The sequence below is a fragment of the Nomascus leucogenys genome, chromosome 2 (assembly GCF_006542625.1).
Source record: "Nomascus leucogenys isolate Asia chromosome 2, Asia_NLE_v1, whole genome shotgun sequence".
Lineage (NCBI taxonomy): Eukaryota > Metazoa > Chordata > Mammalia > Primates > Hylobatidae > Nomascus > Nomascus leucogenys.
Genome location: NC_044382.1, coordinates 18,420,864 through 18,439,049, shown reverse-complemented (window position 1 = coordinate 18,439,049; position 18,186 = coordinate 18,420,864). Strand labels below are relative to the sequence as shown.

Below are 18,186 nucleotides of genomic sequence, written 5' to 3'. Positions count from 1 at the left end.
TAATTTTTGGAATTTTTAGTAGAGTGGGGGTTTCACCATGTTGGCCAGGCTGGTCTTGAACTTCTGATCTCAAGTGATCCGCCCACCTTGGCCTCCTAAAGTGCTGTGATTACAGGCATGAGCCACCGCGCCCGGCTGAGGTCTGGAAGGATTCACACAAAACTTTGAGAGTGGGACTGTGAGCAAAGGGGAGAAACTAATTTTTTGCACTAGGTACTTCTGTACCTTTCAGTTTTTTTGTGTTTGTTTGTTTTGAGACAGGGTCTGGCTCTGTTGCCCAGGCTGGTGTGCAGTGTCAAGATCTCAGCTCACTTCAACCTCCACCTCCTGGGCTCAAGAGTTCCTCCCACCTCAGCCTCCCAAGTAGCTGGGACTACAAGCACGTGCCACCACACCTGGCTAAATTCTTTCAGGTTTTTAAAAGTAAAAACGTATCTCACACTTCTTGTACAAAATAATAAGATCTTACAGTTAAGGCCTAGCTACCCTAGCAAAAGGTCACCTCTTACCCTCCTGGCTTTCTCCCCAATCCTCCCTCCCTCCTCAGGGTGGTCCATGCCCTGGGGCCAAAGACTCAACACTGCAGTCATCTCCAGGCAGCAACTACCAAGCAAAAGCAAAACTCCAAGGTGTCTCAAAAAGTCCAACATAAAATTGCCACATGACCCATAATCCAACCCACAGACATATACCCAAAAGAATTAGAAACCAGTGTTCAAATATAACTGGTACCTGAATGTTCATTGCAGTGCTGTTCACAATAGCCAAAAGGTGAAAACCACCTAAACATCCATCAACACATGACTGGATAAACACACTGTGGGATATACAATGGAATATTATTCAGTCATAAAAAGAAATGAAGGCCGGGCGCAGTGGCTCACGCCTGTAATCCCAGCACTTTGTGTGGCCAAGGCGAGTGAATAACCTGAGGTCAGGAGTTTGAGACTAACCTGGCCAACATGGTGAAACCCTGTCTCTACCAAAATTAGCCGGGCGTAGTGGGACACACCTGTAGTCTCAGCTACTCGGGGCGGTGTGGGTTGAGGGGCGGCGCTGAAGCAGGAGAATTGCTTGAACCTGGGAGGTGGAAGTTGCAATGAGCTGAGATCGTGCCATTGCACTCCAGCCTGGGCGAGAAGAGCGAAACTCCATCTCAAAAAAAAAAAAAAAAAGAAAAGAAAAGAAAAGAAAGAAAAAAAAAGAAATGAGGTACTGATACGTGTTGCAACATGGATGATCCTTCAAAATTCTGTATGAAGAGAAGAATGCTAGACACAAATGGTCACATATCGTATAATCCTCTTTATATAAAATAGCCAGAATAGACGAATCCACACAGACAGAAAGCAGATTAGTGGCTGCCAGAGCTGGGGGGCAGGAAGAAATGGCAAGTGACTGCTTAATGGGTACAAAGGTTCCTTTTAAGATGATAAAAATGTTCTGGAAGTAGAGACAGCGTGAAGGTGCTAAACACCACTCAACTGTACACTTTAAAATGGTTAAAATCCTGAATTTTATATTGTGGCATGAATTTTATCTCTCTCTCTTTTCTCTTTTTTGAGACAGGGTCTTGTTCTGTCACCCAGGCTGGAGTGCAGTGGCATGATCTCAGCTCACTGCAACCTCTGCTTCCCGGGCTCAAGCAATTTCTCCAGCCTCAGCCTCCCATGTAGCTGGGACTACAGGCATGAGCCACCAACACCCAGCTAATTTTTGTGGGGTTTTTTTTAGTAGAGACAGGGTTTCTCCATGTTGGCCAGGCTGGTCTTGAACTGCTGGCCTCAAGGGATCTACCTGCCTCAGCCTCCCAGTGCTGGGATTACAGGTGTGAGCCACTGTGCCTGGTTGTATTTTTCTTTACTGAAAAAAAAAAAAAAACACACACACACAACCCCACACTACAAGTTGGGCAAGTTTCGTGGCCTCTCTGAACCTATAAAAGGGGTGGGTGACAGCACGACCGCATAGGCTGGTCGTGAGGATCCGTGTGACGTGTGTAAAGTGCCTGGCATGCAGTCCAGCGTATAGAAACAGAACAGTAAGGAAGGAAGCCACAGCCGCTGATGCCGATGATTCAGGGGCACTGCCAAAGCCAACTCACCTGGAAGTCGTGGGATTTCCATGTTGTCAAATTATCCTTTTCATTAAACAACAGGAACAACAAAAAAACATTGCAGGAGGGGTGCTGTATAAGATGAAAGATTATAAAAGAGGGAGGCTCAACTTCATTTACAGTATAGTGATCTGTATACTATATTTATAGTACATTTCTATCCTGTGTTAAGGTAGGAGATGCAAACAATAAACTCTGAGGGAGAGAGGGTGTCTTTGCCACGTGTCCACTGTGGAATGACGAAATGCTTTTGCTTCTTCTGCCTCCTCCTGTGGCCCGCAGACATGGGCCCCTGGCTGAGTCCTGTTTGACTGGGAAGAAGGGGCTGTAGGTAGGTGAGAAAATCCCATCTCTGCTTCCTGTCTGTTTTTTTTTTTTTTTTTTTTTGAGATGGAGTTTTGCGCTTGTTGCCCAGCCTGGAGTGCAATGGCGCCATCTTGGCTCACTGCAACCTCCCCGTCCTGGGTTCAAGCAATTCTCCTGCCTCAGCCTCCTGAGTAGCTGGGATTACAGGCACCCATTATGCCTGGCTAATTGTTTTTTTTTCTGAGATGGGGTTTCATTCTTGTTGCCCAGGCTGGAATGCAATGGCGCGATCTCGGCTCACCGCAACCTCTGCCTCCCAGGTTCAAGCGATTGTCCTGCCTCAGCTTCCTGAGTAGCTGGGATGACAGGCATGCGCCACCATGCCCAGCTAATTTTGTATTTTGAGTAGAGATGGGGTTTCTCCATGTTGGTCAGGCTGGTCTCAAACTTCTGACCTCAGGTTATCCGACTGGCTTGGCTAATTTTTTTGTATTTTTAGGAGAGACAAGGTTTCATCATGTTGGGTGGGCTGATCTCGAACTCCTGACCTCAGGTGATCCACCTGCCTCTGCCTCCCAAGGTGTTGGGATTATAGGTGTGAGCCACCATGCCTGGCCTTCCTGTCTATCTGGAAGCAGATTTAAAAACGTGAGATTGACAGATGGCGGGGGGCAAGAACCCCAGCACTTCTTATCTCAGAATAATTTGGTACCAAATTAGCAGATCTCCAAACTTCCCGAGGCAAGGGGATCCCCCTTGTGGCCCACAATGGCCTGGGGAGAGGGGAGGAGGGAAGAATAGGATTTCAGGCTGTCATGGAAACTTTTCTTCCCTCTGGTCTCTGCAGCATATGGCAGGTGTCCTGAAAAATCCGTTCCTGCTGCCTGAGGCTGTGCTGCCCTCAGACACGTGGGTGAGGGCGTCTGCCTCTCCATCTGAAACACTCCCTCTCTCCGCCAAGGCGGCAGCAGCACAAAGGAGTCTCCAGTGTGTGCCTCACATCCCAGCTCCCCAGACAGACACTCGGGGAGAGCTTCCATGGCCCCATGGAGAAATATAAGTCCCCTGCCCCCAGCAGGCCTCGATGCAGCCCATAGATCACAGACAGCAGCAGGCCAAAGGCCGTGGCACGAATTTCTCCTGTGCTGCTTGAAATACGACGCCCAGTGTGCCCTCCACAGCCGGAGATGTTTCACAAGCCCTGCAGATGAAAGGGGGCTGCACGTTGATTTGGGGTGCTGAGACAGGCTGGACACCCAGCAAGACTGGCTCCCATGTGTAACAAGGGAATCCAGTTGGCCCAAGACAGAGCAAAATCACCAAATGTGGGGCTATGAGCCTAAAGCAGCCAATGGAATCACGAACAACAGCAGGTAAAAGGTGCCAGCGTCAAAAACGAGACAGAATTCTGAAAACTCTAAATCTGTGCTTCTGGAACTGGGTGATCGTGCCCATAGGGTTTATGGAAGCCTGCCAAAAGCAGACAAAGCTACAGAAGAAAGTGGGTGCCATAGTCCTGCAGCACCAAGCAGGATGAAGGATGGCAGGGCAGGCAGGGGAAATGAATAATGAAATAGGACAGAAACATATCTCAGAGGAGAATGTAAAATCTGACTGTCAAGGATAAAATACCAGATGTCAAAGAAATGTCCTAATTGTACCTGGCCACTTTGAGCCTGAGGCCTCTGGGGCATTCCATTCCTCTGCATTAGGGCAACCTAGAGAAGTGTAGAGGCCTGGCTCTCAAGGAACCATTAGCTCCATTAGTTTCACTGATTCCACAATTTATTTTTGAGGTCTTACTATGTGCCAAGCTCCTTTCCATCCCTGAAACTTGCTATCCATGGGGGGGGGTGGTTGTTAATTCAAAGCACATGACGCTGAGGGTCTGCATACTTGGGAGAGCTCACCTGCTGAGGGCAGTGGGGGAAGGTTTTCACAGGGATATAGAGCCTGGGTGATGTTTAACCAGAACCAGGTGGGCAGCAGGAGGGAGCGAGAAGCAATCCAGGTAGAGAGAACAGCATGTGCAAAGCTCTATGACAAGAGGGGGCTTGGCCAGTGTGGCTGGAACCCAGGAAGTGATGAGGAGAAAGGCACAGGGCAAAGAGGCAGGAACTCAAGGGTTGGTCTTTATCCTAAGACTGCTGGTAAACTATGGGGTGATGTTAAATGGCAGGGTGGCATGGCAGAACTGTGTTTTAAGGAGATCATCTGAGTAGCAGCGAATTAACTCAGTAATCCCTACCAAGGCGGAGAGACAGATGGTCAAAGCTACGCTGTGTTTTTAGTGAGGCCTGTTTGGAAGGTGCAAACCCCAAGAGGGCTGTGCCCAGGCCTGGTGACCACACAATGGATCCTGCTTAGGTCCAAATCAAGCAGTCACATTTCAAAACACCTTATGAACAGTGGTTGCTAGGGTTCCCCTCCCAGCACGTTCAGATCCCCCATACCAGGAAGCAGGAGACAGGAGGTTGAGGGCACAGGTTCTGACACCATGCAGTTCTGGGCTCAAATCTTGTCTGCCATATACTACCCGGGCAGCCCAAAACTGGCTTCGTCACCTCTCTGTGCCTCTGTGAAGTGGGGTATACTAAGAGTATCTGTCTCCTAGGGCCACTGTGTGGATTAATTGAGACAAGCTGCTAACATCCTTATCACTTGGTCTGGTACATTAAAGATGCTAAAAAACGTTGCATCTAAAAATGTTGATGCTAAAAAACGCTCAGTGAAGGATGAACATATAAGACGTGCAAAGATCGTCAAAATGTAAAGTAATTTGGAAGCAGCCAGGCGCACTGAGGGGGAGGAGACCACACAAGCGCGGAGGAAGACGTAGGTTTTCGCTTACTTGCAAGCAGGAGGCAGGAGACGGCCACGGTGTAGAGCTGCTTGGAGGTGGTGACGTTGTAGCGATCCATGAAGTGGTCCAGCAGGTAGACAGCCAGGTGCCGGGCTGCAGGGCAGAGCTGGCAGTGGCTGCTTAGCAGGGTCAGGATGTCCACGAAGAACCGGCGGCTCTTCAGGAGTGGGGAGTGGGCTCGGAAGGCGGGCAGCTTCAGTTCCTGGAGGACAGGCGGGGCGGAGGGGTGATGGTCAGGGCCGCCTCCCGACAGTCTCGGCTGTCCCAGGAAATGGGACTTCAGGGCCTGCCTGCTGACTGAATGGGAGGTGACAATTCCCTCCATACCCTTCTTAGTTTTCCTGCAAGTCCCAGGATGGCAGCCCCTCTTGGGCTATCTCCCATCTGCTTTCGCTAAGCACAGACTCATAAAGTATCAGGGACCTAGAGGATGACAGAGGAAGCCAGTCATTCCTTCCCAGGGGAAAGGTATGCTATTTGAGATACACAAGGCCATAAAGGAATAAAGGCCTTGGGGTCAGAGGTCTAAGTCCAAATTCTTTTTTTTTCCCCAGGGTCTGGTCTGAAGTAACACATCCAAATTCTGGTTCCACTACTCAGCCAAGTTGTGTGACCCTGGTCACCGGCCATCACCTTTGTTTCCTCCCCGAGAGCTGAGAACTAAATTTAAAATGTATGTAAAATGCCTAGCACACTTGTGAACTCTCAGGATCCACATCTAATTCTTTCTGAGGGTAGGATTACAAGAGAGAGGTTTTTGAAAAAAACCAACCTAAAAAAGTTGTTGAAATAATAGTACAAGGAACTCCCAAATACCCTTCACCTCAATTCCCTAATTTTTGACATTTGCCTTCTTTCTCTCTACATGCATATATATTTTTTTTCTAAAAGTAAGTTCAGATATCATGATACTTCCCACGCCCCCGGGAGGTGACTAGATGACTTTTACTTCTACTTTGCAATTTATATACTGCCACATTACCTTATTTGTCTAACTCAAGAAAAACCAATAAAAGATATCAAACCAACAAGGATTTTTACAACATAAAAATGTTCTTATGTGCAGTATCTCTCATATTTACCATTTAATCAAACTAGATTAGACACTGTTTGTTTGTTTGTTTGTTTTTTTAAGAGAGGAGTCTCCCCTCTCACCCAGGCTGGAGTGCAGTGGTGCAATCACAGCTCACAGAAGCCATGAACTTCTGGGCTCAAACAGTCCTCCCACCTTGGCCTCCCAAGTAGCTAGGACTACAAGCATACCCCACTGCACCCAGCTCATTATTTTTGTATTTTTTGTAGAAACAGGGGTCTCATTGTGTTGCCTGGCCTCAAACTCCTGGCCTCAAGTGATCCCTCCCACCGTGGCCTCCTAAAGTGCTGGGATTACAGGCCTGAGCCATCACGCCCAGCCTAGACACTACTTGTTTAGGAAATGTCTTTGCAACATTTTGCCAAAGAAGGAAACTAAAAAGAAGTATAATTGAAGGAAAACAGGAAGTAAGTTGGCAGGAAAGGAATGTGAAAGCTTACTTATGGCAGGCTCACAAGGGGATGAGACTGAAACAAATGGGTGCCCCTCTTCCATAGAATACCTCTCTCTTAACCCTGGGGCTTACTTAACTAGCAGCAGATCCAGGACTAGAAAGGGATATCTGCTCATTCATTCATTCAAGAGCTAGTCATTCATTCATTTTACTCAATAAGTATCAAGTGTCTTCTCTACACTGGGCGTTATTCTAGGCACTGGGGATGCAATCTGGAATAAGATAGACACAGACCTAAATGTAAGACTTACAACTATAAAACTCTTAGAAGAAAACAGGGGGAAATCTTTATGGCCTTAGATTAGGCAATGGTTTCTTAGATATGACACTAAAACAAGAAGCAATCAAGGGAAAAATACACAAGTTGAATTTCAAAACTTAAAACGTTTGTGCTTCCAAAGACACCATCCAGAAAGTAAAAAGACAACCTGCAAAATTGAGGAAAATATTTGAAAATCACATGTTAATAAAAGATTGTATCCAGAATATATAAAGAACTCTTACAGCTCAACAATAAAAAGGCAAACAACCCAATTTAAAAATGGGCAATGAACTGACAAGACAGTTCTCCAAAGAAAGTATAAAAATGACCAACAAACACATGAAAATGTGACCAACATTACTAATCATTACGGAAATGCAAATTAAAATCTTGATAAGATACCACCTCACACTCATTAGAATGGTTGTTGTGAAAAAAATCAGTACAAAACTGAAAATGTATATACAAGTACTGGATAGGGGCAAATCGGAACCCTCAGATACTGCTGGTGGGTAAGTAAAATGGTGCAGCCACTGTGGGAAACAGTCTGGAAACTCCTCAAAATGTTAAATGTAGGGTTCTCACGTGACCCAGCCATTCCATTCCTTGGTATATGCATATATACCTAAGAGAAATGAAAACATATGGCCACACAAAAACTTGTATACGAATACTCACAGCAGCATCATTCATAACAGTTCCCAAGTAGAATCAACTCAAACGCTTATCAACTGAAGAATGGATAAACAAAATGTAATGTATCCATACAATAGAATATGACCCATGTTACAAGAGGGATGAATCTTGAAAACATTATGTTAAGTGAAAAAAGCCAGTTGTAAAAGGCCACATATTATATAATTCCATTTATATGAAATGTCCAGAATAGTCAAATCCATACAAACAGAAAGTAGATTAGTGGTTGCCAGAGGTTAGGGGTAACAGTTAATGGGAAATAACTGCTAATGGGTATGGGGTTTCGTTTTGGAGTTATAAAGCTGTTCTGTCATTAGATAGTGGTGATGATTGTATAGCTCTGTGAATACACAAACAACTAAACTGCACATTTTAATTTTTTTGTTTTTAATTTTGTGGGTACATAGTAGGTATATAGATTTGTGGGGTACAGGAGACGTTTTGATACAGGTATGCAATGTGAAATAATCACATCATGGAGAATGGGGTATCCATCCCCGCAAGCATTTATCTTTTGTGTTACAAATAATCTAATCACACTTAGTTATTTTGAAATGTACAATTAAGATATTATTGATTATAGTCACCCTGTTGTGCAATAAAATAGTATGTCTTATTCATTCTTTCTATTTTTTTTGTATCCATTAACCATCCCCACCTCCCCCACAACCCCCACTACCCTTCCCAGCCTTTGGTAACCATCCTTTTACTCTCTATGTCCATGAGTTCAACTGCTTTGATTTTTAGATTCCACAAATAAGTGAGAACATGTGAAGTTTGTCTTTCTGTGCCTGGCTTATTTCACTTAATATAATGATCTCCAGTTCCATCCATGTTGCAAATGACAGGATCTCACTCTTTTTTTTGGCTGAATAGTACTCCACTGTGTATATGTAGCACATTTTCTTTATCCATTTATCTGTTGATGGACATTTAGGTTGCTTAATTGCACGTTAAAAAAGCTAAATTTTGGCTAGGCGCAGTGGCTCATACCTGTAATCCCAGCACTTTGGGAGGCTGAGGAGGGTGGATTGCTTGAGTTTAGGAGTTTGAGACTAGCCTGGGCAACACGGCAAAACCCCATTTCCACAAAAAATAAAAAAAATTAGCCTGTTGTAGTGGTGCGTGCCTATAGTCCCAGCTACTTGGGAGGCTGAGGTGCGAGGATCACTTGAGCACAGGAGGAGGAGGCTGCAGTGACCCGAGATTGTGTCACTGCACTCCAGCCTGGACGACCGAGCCAGACCCTGTCTCAAAAAAAAAATAAAATAAAATAAAAGTGAATTTTATGATATATGAATTATTATATCTCAATAAAGCTGCTATAAAAAAACAAGACAGACGTATCACCCACAGTCATGGAGTCCACAGTCCAACAAGGGAGAGAGGTGGCAATCCAGCAACAAGACAGTTGCAGAATTCCAAACTGTGATGAACTAATACTGCAAAAGAAAGCCACAGATGCTCTGGGAGGCCCCATCGTCTCCGACGGGAGGGAGGCCTGTCTCCTGAAAGTGAGGCTTGAGTTGAGATTTCACACTGATTACTTCTCCTCTGGCCTGAGCCTCCGGAGAGCTCAGAGACCAGGACTCAGCTATTTTTCGCAGTCCAAGAGCTTTACTCATGGGAGGCTCTCAAAGCCTGAATAAATTATTTCTTCTCCCTTATGTTTATATATGAAGAAATTGAGTTTCAAAAAGTCCCTGAGTCCCTGGGCTTTATCTAACTAGCAAAAGATCTGAATTAGAAGACTTTCAAAGTATCCCTTTTTTCAACATTTTTTTTAATTGTTGGGTTTACCAGAAAACTTTTTTATTTTTATTTTTTTTAAGTCATGGAGCTTGGCTGGGTGTGGTGGCTCACACCTGTAATCCCAGCACTTTGGAAGGTCGAGGGGGGTGGATCACCTGAGGTCAGGAGTTCAAGACCAGCCTGGGCAACACGGTGAAACCCCCATCTCTACTAAAACTATAAAAATTACCTGGGCATGGTGGCGTGCGTCTGTAATCCCAGCTACCCAGAAGGCTGAGGGAGGAAAATCACTTGAACCTGGTAGGTGGAGGTTGCAGTGAGCTGAGATCGCACCACTGCACTCTAGCTTGGGTGACAGAGCGAGACTCCATCTCAAAATCAATCAATCAATCAATCATGGAGCTCTTTTAGCCCCAGCTTAACTTCTTTAGGGAAAAGACCTGATGTGCTTGTGTATTCTTCATCTTCATGGTTTGATGAATTTATGTGGCCACCATGGAATTCAAACTCCTTGAGGGCAGGTCTGGGTCTCCTTTGCACATCACTGTTACTTCAGCACCCCAGTGTGATGAGAACAGGGTTAGGTGCCCAATAACTAATTGTTGAAGGAAAGAAGGGGTGGGGAGGGAGGGAGAGGCAGTAAAGAAAGCAAGGAAAGAATTGCAGTGGTGAATACAGAAGGTCCTGGCCAACAGAGGGAAGTCGTGACCAACTCTACAGAGTAGCAAGCCCATGGGAACTTCAAAGAAGACAGATTGAGCCAAGTTGTAAAATTTACCTGTTGAAGATGCAGGAAAGGTAAGGATCTCTCACTAGGAGAAACAGTACCTGCAAAGCCACACAAGTGTCCCATCTGGGGAACAGCCAGCCAGGCAGGGTGTGCCTAGACACAGGCTGGAAACGTGGGCAGGGGCCTAGCTTGCATGCCCCGTTAAGAAAACTGCCTTGCCCTACTCTGAGGGCAATAGAAACTGAAGGGATTAGAGCAGGGCGTTGGCCTGGTCTGAGCAGCCTTGCATAGAGATCTTTTGGCCAGCTTCTTCCTAGGGTAAGGCCAGACAGCTGGTAGCAGCAGCCAGTGTGGGACGGCAGCTCCCCTCAACAGTGCTCCTACCTTCCAGCAGCCCCCACAAGCTTGCAGGCTACATGGGTATTTCCTCTAAGCACAGGGCTCTGAGTTTAGGGTCATGACAAGAAGCAGCCACAGTCACAGATCCTTGGTGTCTGGTGGGCTGCAGCTGCCAGAAGTTAGCCTTAGCCAAGTGACCTTTGGCCGGGCCACACTGCCTTCATCAGTGCAGTCCAAAGCCCCAAAACACAAGTCAGATAGGCAACGTCTTGACCTCCCTCCCCACTCAACTGGCCAAGCTCAAAGCCTTCTAGATTTTCCCTTGAGCCAAGTGAGAGAAGAGAGCTCAAGGCAACACAAAGAACGTCTTTCCTGTACATGTTCCTGGGAAAAGCGTCCTTTGCCTTGAGCAGGTTCTCAAAGAAAGACATTGGTGCATAAAAGAAAAAGTTATGGACCAGGTACAGTGGCTCATGCTTGTAATCCAAGCACTGTGGGAGGCCAAGGCGGGCGGATCGCTTGAGGCTAGGAGTTCAAGACCAGCCTGGCCGTCGTGGCAAAACCCCGTCTCTACTAAAAATACAAAAATTAGCTGGGCATGGTGGTGCACACCTGTGGTCCCAGTTACATGGGAGGCTGAGGCACGAGAATCACTTGAACCTGGGAAGCAGAGGTTGCAGTGAGCCAATATTGTACCACTGCACTCCAGCCCCGGTGACAGAGTGAGACTCTGTCTTAAAAAAAAGCGAAGAAAAGAAAAAAGAAAAAGTTATGGACCATTGGAATGCACAGCAATATATGTCACGTAGGGGTTAGTAGGTACAGCGTGCTGGAAGGGGCTAGTCTCAAGAGGGCAGGATTTTGAAGCTAGAACACTGGCTCCCTGGGATGCTCTTTCTCCCTATTTCTGTTTGTCCCACAAATACTGATTTAAATGTCACTTCCTAAGACTTCTCTGACCTCTCCATCATTCCAAATCAGGTTCCCCTTATTCTCTTGGTAGTCTTTTCTTTGTGGCCAAAAATTTACTTATTTATGTAGCTGGCATAGATGCAGACATTCAATAAATATGTATCGAATAAGAAAGAATAAATACAGAGTCACTCCCTGTACCAACCACCTCACCTCCCGCCCCCACATACCGGGGATTAGCTTGATACCTACAGAGTGTGAGGTCAGGCAGTTCTGGGTCGGAATCTTAGTTCCACTATTTACTAACCTTGGGCATGTGAACTGACCCTCAGTGTCCTTATCTGAGAAATGCGGGTCACGCTGCCATAAATGTAGAGTATTTGGTGTTAACAGCAGCTCAGCAAGCCTAGTGGCCCTTCCTCTTCCCTCAAGCTGGGGAATCAAGTCTCAGAGAAGTTGAATTGATCTACCTCTGTCAAAGGCTCTTTGGGCTTTCAAAGAAACTTGCTTTGAGAAACGTGCAATGAGGCTTTCTACCTTAGAGCTGAGGCGCCTCTGTGAGTGTGTCCTCTGCAGAGCCCTCAAACCAAGTAGAATTAGCAGCTCTGAGCTTCAGCTTGTTCCCCTCACTGGGAAAAGGGAGATTCTTTGGCACAGAAATAACAATGCAGGACTGCAGCATGCCTATCCTGTTTAGTTTGAGAATCCAGCTGATCACTTCGCTAACCCAATTAGGGGGTGCAGGGAAGGCATTCATTACAAGGGCTTTGCTCTAAGGGGACTGCGTTCCTCCCCAGGCACGCTTGACCTAAGTCCACTTGAAGGCCGCAGCAGCGCAGTGCAGGAAGCCAGCCCCTCTGCTGAGTGGCCTGGATTCCAGAAACAAAAGAGCAGCCTGCCCTAGGGCGGCTTCTAAAGCTCTCCCCAGATTAGGCAGGCGCTTGGCAGGCACTCAGCAATCAGGCAGGCACTGGGCGGGCAGGAACCCGGCCAGGCAGGGTGACCTTCCCCTCAGCATGCCTGGCAGGGCCACAGGCAGCGAGAGTGTGGGCAGCAGAAAGGCTGGGGGGAGGCCGGAGAAGAAGGGGAATGAGGTGGGAAGGGAGGGAAGGGCAGAGGCTTCCTGATCACTCTCCCTCCCCAGCTGTTGGCCCTTGATCACCTGACTCAGGGAAGCCCATCTGCCGCAGGAGTATCTAGAGATGAACAGGTGGAGGCACGGACAGATGGCCGTGATGGAGTTCCGGGAAAAAGAAATCCACCTTACAAAACCCCTGCTTTTGTCATCACAGTCCTTTATTATTATTATTATTATTTTTTAACAGAATAGCTATGGGCTAGAATAAACTTAGAAGAGCTACATCAAAATATTAACAGTGGCTACGGAGGGGAGGTCAGGATGGGCACACTGAGATCTTGCATGATTTTCACAATCATGCTTTTCAAAAGCCTGAATTTTTCAAAAATGCTCAATGCATAACCACTTTATTACTTCAGTTACTATGTTTTCAGTTTGGAAACAAACAAACAAAAAGACTAGATACCCACTGTGTTAAGGCCCAGCTCAAAATTTATCCCCAAGGATTTCCTAGCAACCCCACATCATCCCTTTAACAAAATCAGCCCTGTCATAATAACACCCCATGCCCAGAAAGTATCCCACTTCATCTTCCTACAACGCAAAGCCCCTTCCAGAAGGAATTTTCCATTTTTTTCTTTTCCTTTCTTTTTACTAACTATAAATTATCTGTTCACTGATGAATCTTAAAAAGAATAAATCCCAGCACTTTGGGAGGCCGAGGCGGGCAGATCACCAGGTCAGGAGATCGAGACCCTCCTGGCGAACATGGTGAAACCCCGTCTCTACTAAAAATACAAAAAAATTAGAGGCTGAGGCAGGAGAATGGCATGAACCTGGGGGGTGGAGCTTGCAGTGAATGGACACCATGCTACTGCACTCTAGCCTGGGTGACAGAGTGAGACCCTGTCTCTAACATGTGTGTATATATATGTGTGTGTGTATATATATATATATAACATGTGTGTGTATATATATATAAAAAACATGTGTGTATATATAGTATATACAGTAGTTATATATATAGTAGTTATATATTTATATAACTTGAAAGTCTGTATGTATGTATATATACAATTTAATATATTTTTTTCTATAATTTGGCAGACACTGCATTCCATGCATCTTGTACTCTAATTCTCCAACAGACCCACAAAGATTGGAAGCTTCGAAAATTATAAACTATGCACCTAGCAGTCATTTCAAAGGCAATGTTTCTCAATACATATTCTGTGTCACACAATCTCAAAATATGTTTCCTACAGAAAAGGGTTCTGAGATTACCAGCGTCCCTACATTACAGACAAGGATGGCTCAGAGAGACTAAGTAACTTGCTTAAGATCACCCAGTTAATAAATGGTGAATCTGAACCTGGGTCTTCTGACTCTACTGTTTTCTAGACACTATATTCTCAAAACACTGTGTTTTAACCCTCCATGTGATAGTTTAGGTTTGTTTGTATTTTCCTTTCAAAATAATGTTTTAGGCTGGGCATGGTGGCTCACACCTGTAATCCCAGCACTTTGGGAGGCCGAGGCAGGCAGATTACCTGAGGTCAGGAGTTCAAGACCAGCCTGGCCAACACGGTGAAACCCCGTCTCTACTACAAATACAAAAAGATTAGCTGGGCGTGGTGGTGCACGCCTGTAACCTCAGCCTCAGCTACTCGGGGGGCTGAAATAAGAGAACTGCTTGAACCCGGGAGGTGGAGGTTGCATGAGCTGCATTCCAGCCTGGGTGACAGAGCGAGGCTCCATCTCAGAAAATAATAATAATAATGTTTTATTTAACTGATTATAAAATACTTAATCACTAAAGGAATTTTAGAAAATACAGAGGAGCACAAAGAGAATTAAAGTCTCCAGCAATTCCACCAGCAGGAAAATACCGGGAGTATGTATACATGTTGGCATACGCACGTCCACTCCTGTTTCTCTGTGCGCACGCATGCCCACTTCTCTCTCTCTCATGGGACTATCTCCTCCCTTACAACTAGAACGTAAATGCTATGTGCATTTGCTATGTCCCCACACCCACCCTCCGAAGTGGAACCAGCACTAGCCCTGGTGGCCAGGAAACTGAGGTTAGTAGGGGTTATACAGAAGTATAACTGCCAAGGCCACACTGCAGGTGAGTGGTAAATCCTGGGCTTGGACATCAGAGGAGCAGGCCAGGGCTTGGGGTATGACAATACTTGGAGGGTGACAACCACTTCGTAAACGGCTCAAGGTGCAGTAAAGCAGGGCTGAGCTGCTCTCAAACACCAGCCACCAAGAGAAACCATTCTGCTCTCCTCCTCCAATCTCCCTACCACGCCTATCCCTACTGCTGTCAACAAGAGCCCCGGAATCCACGCCCTGGGCTGGGACAACAGCTAGAGGGGTCTTGTCTAAGAACAAAGAACCGCAGAGAGGTGAAGAAACACCATGTGTAACCAAGGTGACCAACAGGAAGTGGAGACTTGCAAATGTAAAGGGGCAAAGAAAGGGGGAGAAAGGCTGGCTCTTCAGAGGCCTCAGTACACAGCACGACCTGGGAGGCCCAGCAAGGCGGGAGGCTCACCCTCCTTCCTCTCTCTGCCCCGATTGCTTCATAAGGCCCAAGGAGGCATTTTCCGTAAAGCATCAACACCTCTGTGGGAACACTATTTCAACATTCTTGAGAGGGTGGCCCGTGTCACATAAGGCCAACAATGCCTGTCACGTCCCCTCCTGCTGAAGTCCAGCCTGTAGCTTCCTTCCAGCAGAGTGAAAGGTAACCCAGGCACCACATCCGCAGCCGGCGTCTGTACTACTCCTGGGCGGATGGCAGGCAGGCCAGCTCCAAGCACACCTCCTCATTCCTGGGAGCCAGAGCCACTGCCCTTCTGGGCAAACTCTGTACCAGGCCCGGCCACAGCTGCCAGGGCATCCACAGTGACCACACACATGCCTGCACAACCCTCACTGGCCCTCCATCCAACCCATGGCTCTGAGGCCTCCAAACACCCCCATAGACAACATTCATGGCCTTTTTAAAAGACACCACACCCCCCAACTGAATTCTTTACTTCTGCCAGCTTCCTACAGGACCGCATCCCCCATACCTTCTGGAGTGGAGGACTGGGGTGCCCCTCATCCTCCCACGCCCTCTGTTATCCAGGGGAAGAGGTCCCAACGTGCCTCTCCATGCTGGTTCTCTGTCACAGGTCCAATTCTTGGATCTCTCCGCTTTCCTCCTGGATCACTCTGTGGAGTGGCTCCAAAGCTCTTCCCTCCACACCTCCAGCTCCTGTCCCCGATTTCCAGATTCCTTTTGTGGATTCTCCTGGGAGCTTTGACCCTAATGAGAAGCCCAAAATGGGACAGTAGGGTGACTGCACCACTACCCCCTCGCTGCGACTCTACTTCCCTACCCATCTACAATCCAAGGTTTCTCAAATGGGTTGCCAGTTGACCACATGCATTCGAATCCCCTGGGGACCTATTTAAAAAGGGGGTTCCCCTCCTGTACTGGGATGAATAGTATTTCCCTGACAATTCCTGTCTACTCAAAACCTCAGAATGTGACCTTATTTGAAAATAGTCAGCTGGACGCAGTGGCTCACACCTGTAATCCCAGCACTTTCGGAGGCCAAGTAGGGCGGTTCACGAGGTCAAGAGATCGAGACCATCCTGGCCAACAGGTGAAACCCTGTCTCTACTAAAAATACAAAAATGAGCTGGGCATGGTGGTGCACACCTGTAGTCCCAGCTACTCGGGAGGCCGAGGCAGGAGATCTCTTGAACCTGGGTGCCAGAGGTTGTAGTGAGCCAAGATCGCGCCACTGCACTCCAGCCTGGGCGACACAGCGAGACTCCATCTCAAAGAAAGAAATAAATAAATAAGAAAATAGAGTCTTTACAGATGCAATCAAGTTAAAATGAGGTCATATTAGATCAGGATGGGTGCTAATCAGTGTTTTGTGTTCTTATAGGAAGAGTAAACAGAGACAGAGACACACAGAGGGAAGACGAGGTGAAGACAGACAAGGAGGAGAAGGCCTTGTGAAGATGGAGGCGGAAATTGGAATGATGCAGTTACAAGCCAAGGAAGACCACGGATAAAATGCCAGCTGCTGCCAAATGATAGAAGAGCAAGGAAGGATCTTCCCGTAGAGCCTTCAGAGGGAGCCGCGGCCTGCTGACACCCTGATGTCAGACTTCTGGTCTCCACAACTGTGAGAGAATAAAGCCCCAAGTTTGTGGCGCGTTGTCACAGCAGCCCTAGGGACCTAATACACCCTCTATTTCCTGTCTCACCAAATCAGAATTCCTGGGGATGGAGCTGGGCACCTATCTATGCTTTACAAGTTCTCCACTTGAGCCTGATGCTCAGCTATAAGCTCCATGACACAATTTTTCTTTATCCCCAATTGTGTACACAATTTTTGTTCATCCCTTAGGCGGTGGCTAGCACAGTGTGTAGGATGCAGTTGGCTGCTAAAAACAGTGCGTTAAATGCAGGAATAAACATGCACAGATATTCAAGAACCACCAGTGCCTTGGTCAGTGCATTTAACTCATCCTTTTTCTTTCTGAAGCAACTTTAATAATCAAACCAGACAATACACACAAGGCATTAACAGTCACTGGCACTCTGCAGGTGCCCAATGAACATCAATTCTCTTCACTTACTGGGCAGTGGGAGTCCTTCAACTGACAGTTTCTAGAAGGGGCCCTCCAAGAATAATGTTCACTATGAAAAAGGCTGAACAAACTCAACTAAGGAAAGTTGCTTTGTTCCAACTAGGAAGAAAGTTGAAATCTTCCATGCTTTTTGTTTGCTGGTCCTTTTTGACCCTATTGTCTACAACCTGTCAAGTCTCCTTACTTCCTCCCCTAGTTCAGATGCCATCGCTTCGGGGAGACGGCAATAACTGTAATAACTAGTCTCCGAGGCCAGGGTGCATTTCCAGGGAGCTGGCACTCTCCTCCCCACCCTTCTCATTGCCCTCCACGGGTTCTCAGGATAAGGTTCAAACATTTAGGAAGACCCACATCCTCAAAGCCAGTATTCCTGGTGCATCTCCCGGTCCTCCCCACAACTGACCAGGCCACCCCTTGCAGGCCACTAATGCTTGACTCTCCCCAGCTGCCCTGGACCCTGCAGAGAGATGATGAACTTCACACCTGTCTTTGCCTGGCAAACTTCTACTCATCCTTCAAACCCAAATCAAACAGCACCTCCTCGTTGAAGCTTTTTAAGACTTCCTCGGGCAACTGGACCTGTCTTTGGTACAGCAGTAGGTGTGAGCTTTGGAGACAGGTTGCCTACTAGCTGTATGGGCTTGGGTAAGGTACGTAACTCTCTAAACTTTGCATGTCCCATCTGTAAAATGGGGATAAGTATAGGACCTACTGGAAGGAGTTGCCTGAGGACTTAGCTAACGGAGGGGATCTCAAGCTCTCAGCACATGGTAAGCACCCATTAAAAGTGGACTATCATTACTAACATTAAATGGCTATTATGGCCATTAACATATGGCTGTAAGTGGTTTGATATGACTATATCTTCAGCTATGCTAAGGGCCTCAGGGCAGGTTTTGGGTCGTGGTTTCTCCTGG

At 46.8% G+C, this 18,186-nt stretch overlaps 1 protein-coding gene and 1 long non-coding RNA gene across 5 annotated transcripts in view; both read right to left on the bottom strand.

The window, feature by feature from the left end:
* CCNJL (cyclin J like) overlaps positions 1 to 18,186 on the bottom strand; it is a 57,501-nt gene that overhangs the window by 23,674 nt on the left and 15,641 nt on the right. Inside the window, exons 1-3 of one of the 4 annotated variants that reach the window (XM_030825652.1) lie at positions 15,688 to 15,855; positions 9,145 to 9,232; positions 5,274 to 5,487 (exon numbers count right to left, since the gene is read on the bottom strand). In XM_030825652.1, coding sequence (XP_030681512.1) covers positions 5,274 to 5,487; positions 9,145 to 9,232; positions 15,688 to 15,719 — 334 coding nt within the window. In that variant the 5' untranslated portion in view covers positions 15,720 to 15,855. Of the gene's footprint in view, positions 1 to 5,273; positions 5,488 to 9,144; positions 9,233 to 15,687; positions 15,924 to 18,186 lie in introns of those variants that run through there. The other 3 variants (XM_030825647.1, XM_030825676.1, XM_003268604.2) reach the window with 3 other exon arrangements.
* Positions 117 to 2,512, bottom strand: LOC115837944. Its single transcript, XR_004032968.1, has 3 exons — positions 2,105 to 2,512; positions 510 to 817; positions 117 to 142 (listed from the first exon to the last, which is right to left on the bottom strand). It is a non-coding gene; the product is annotated as an uncharacterized LOC115837944 (long non-coding RNA).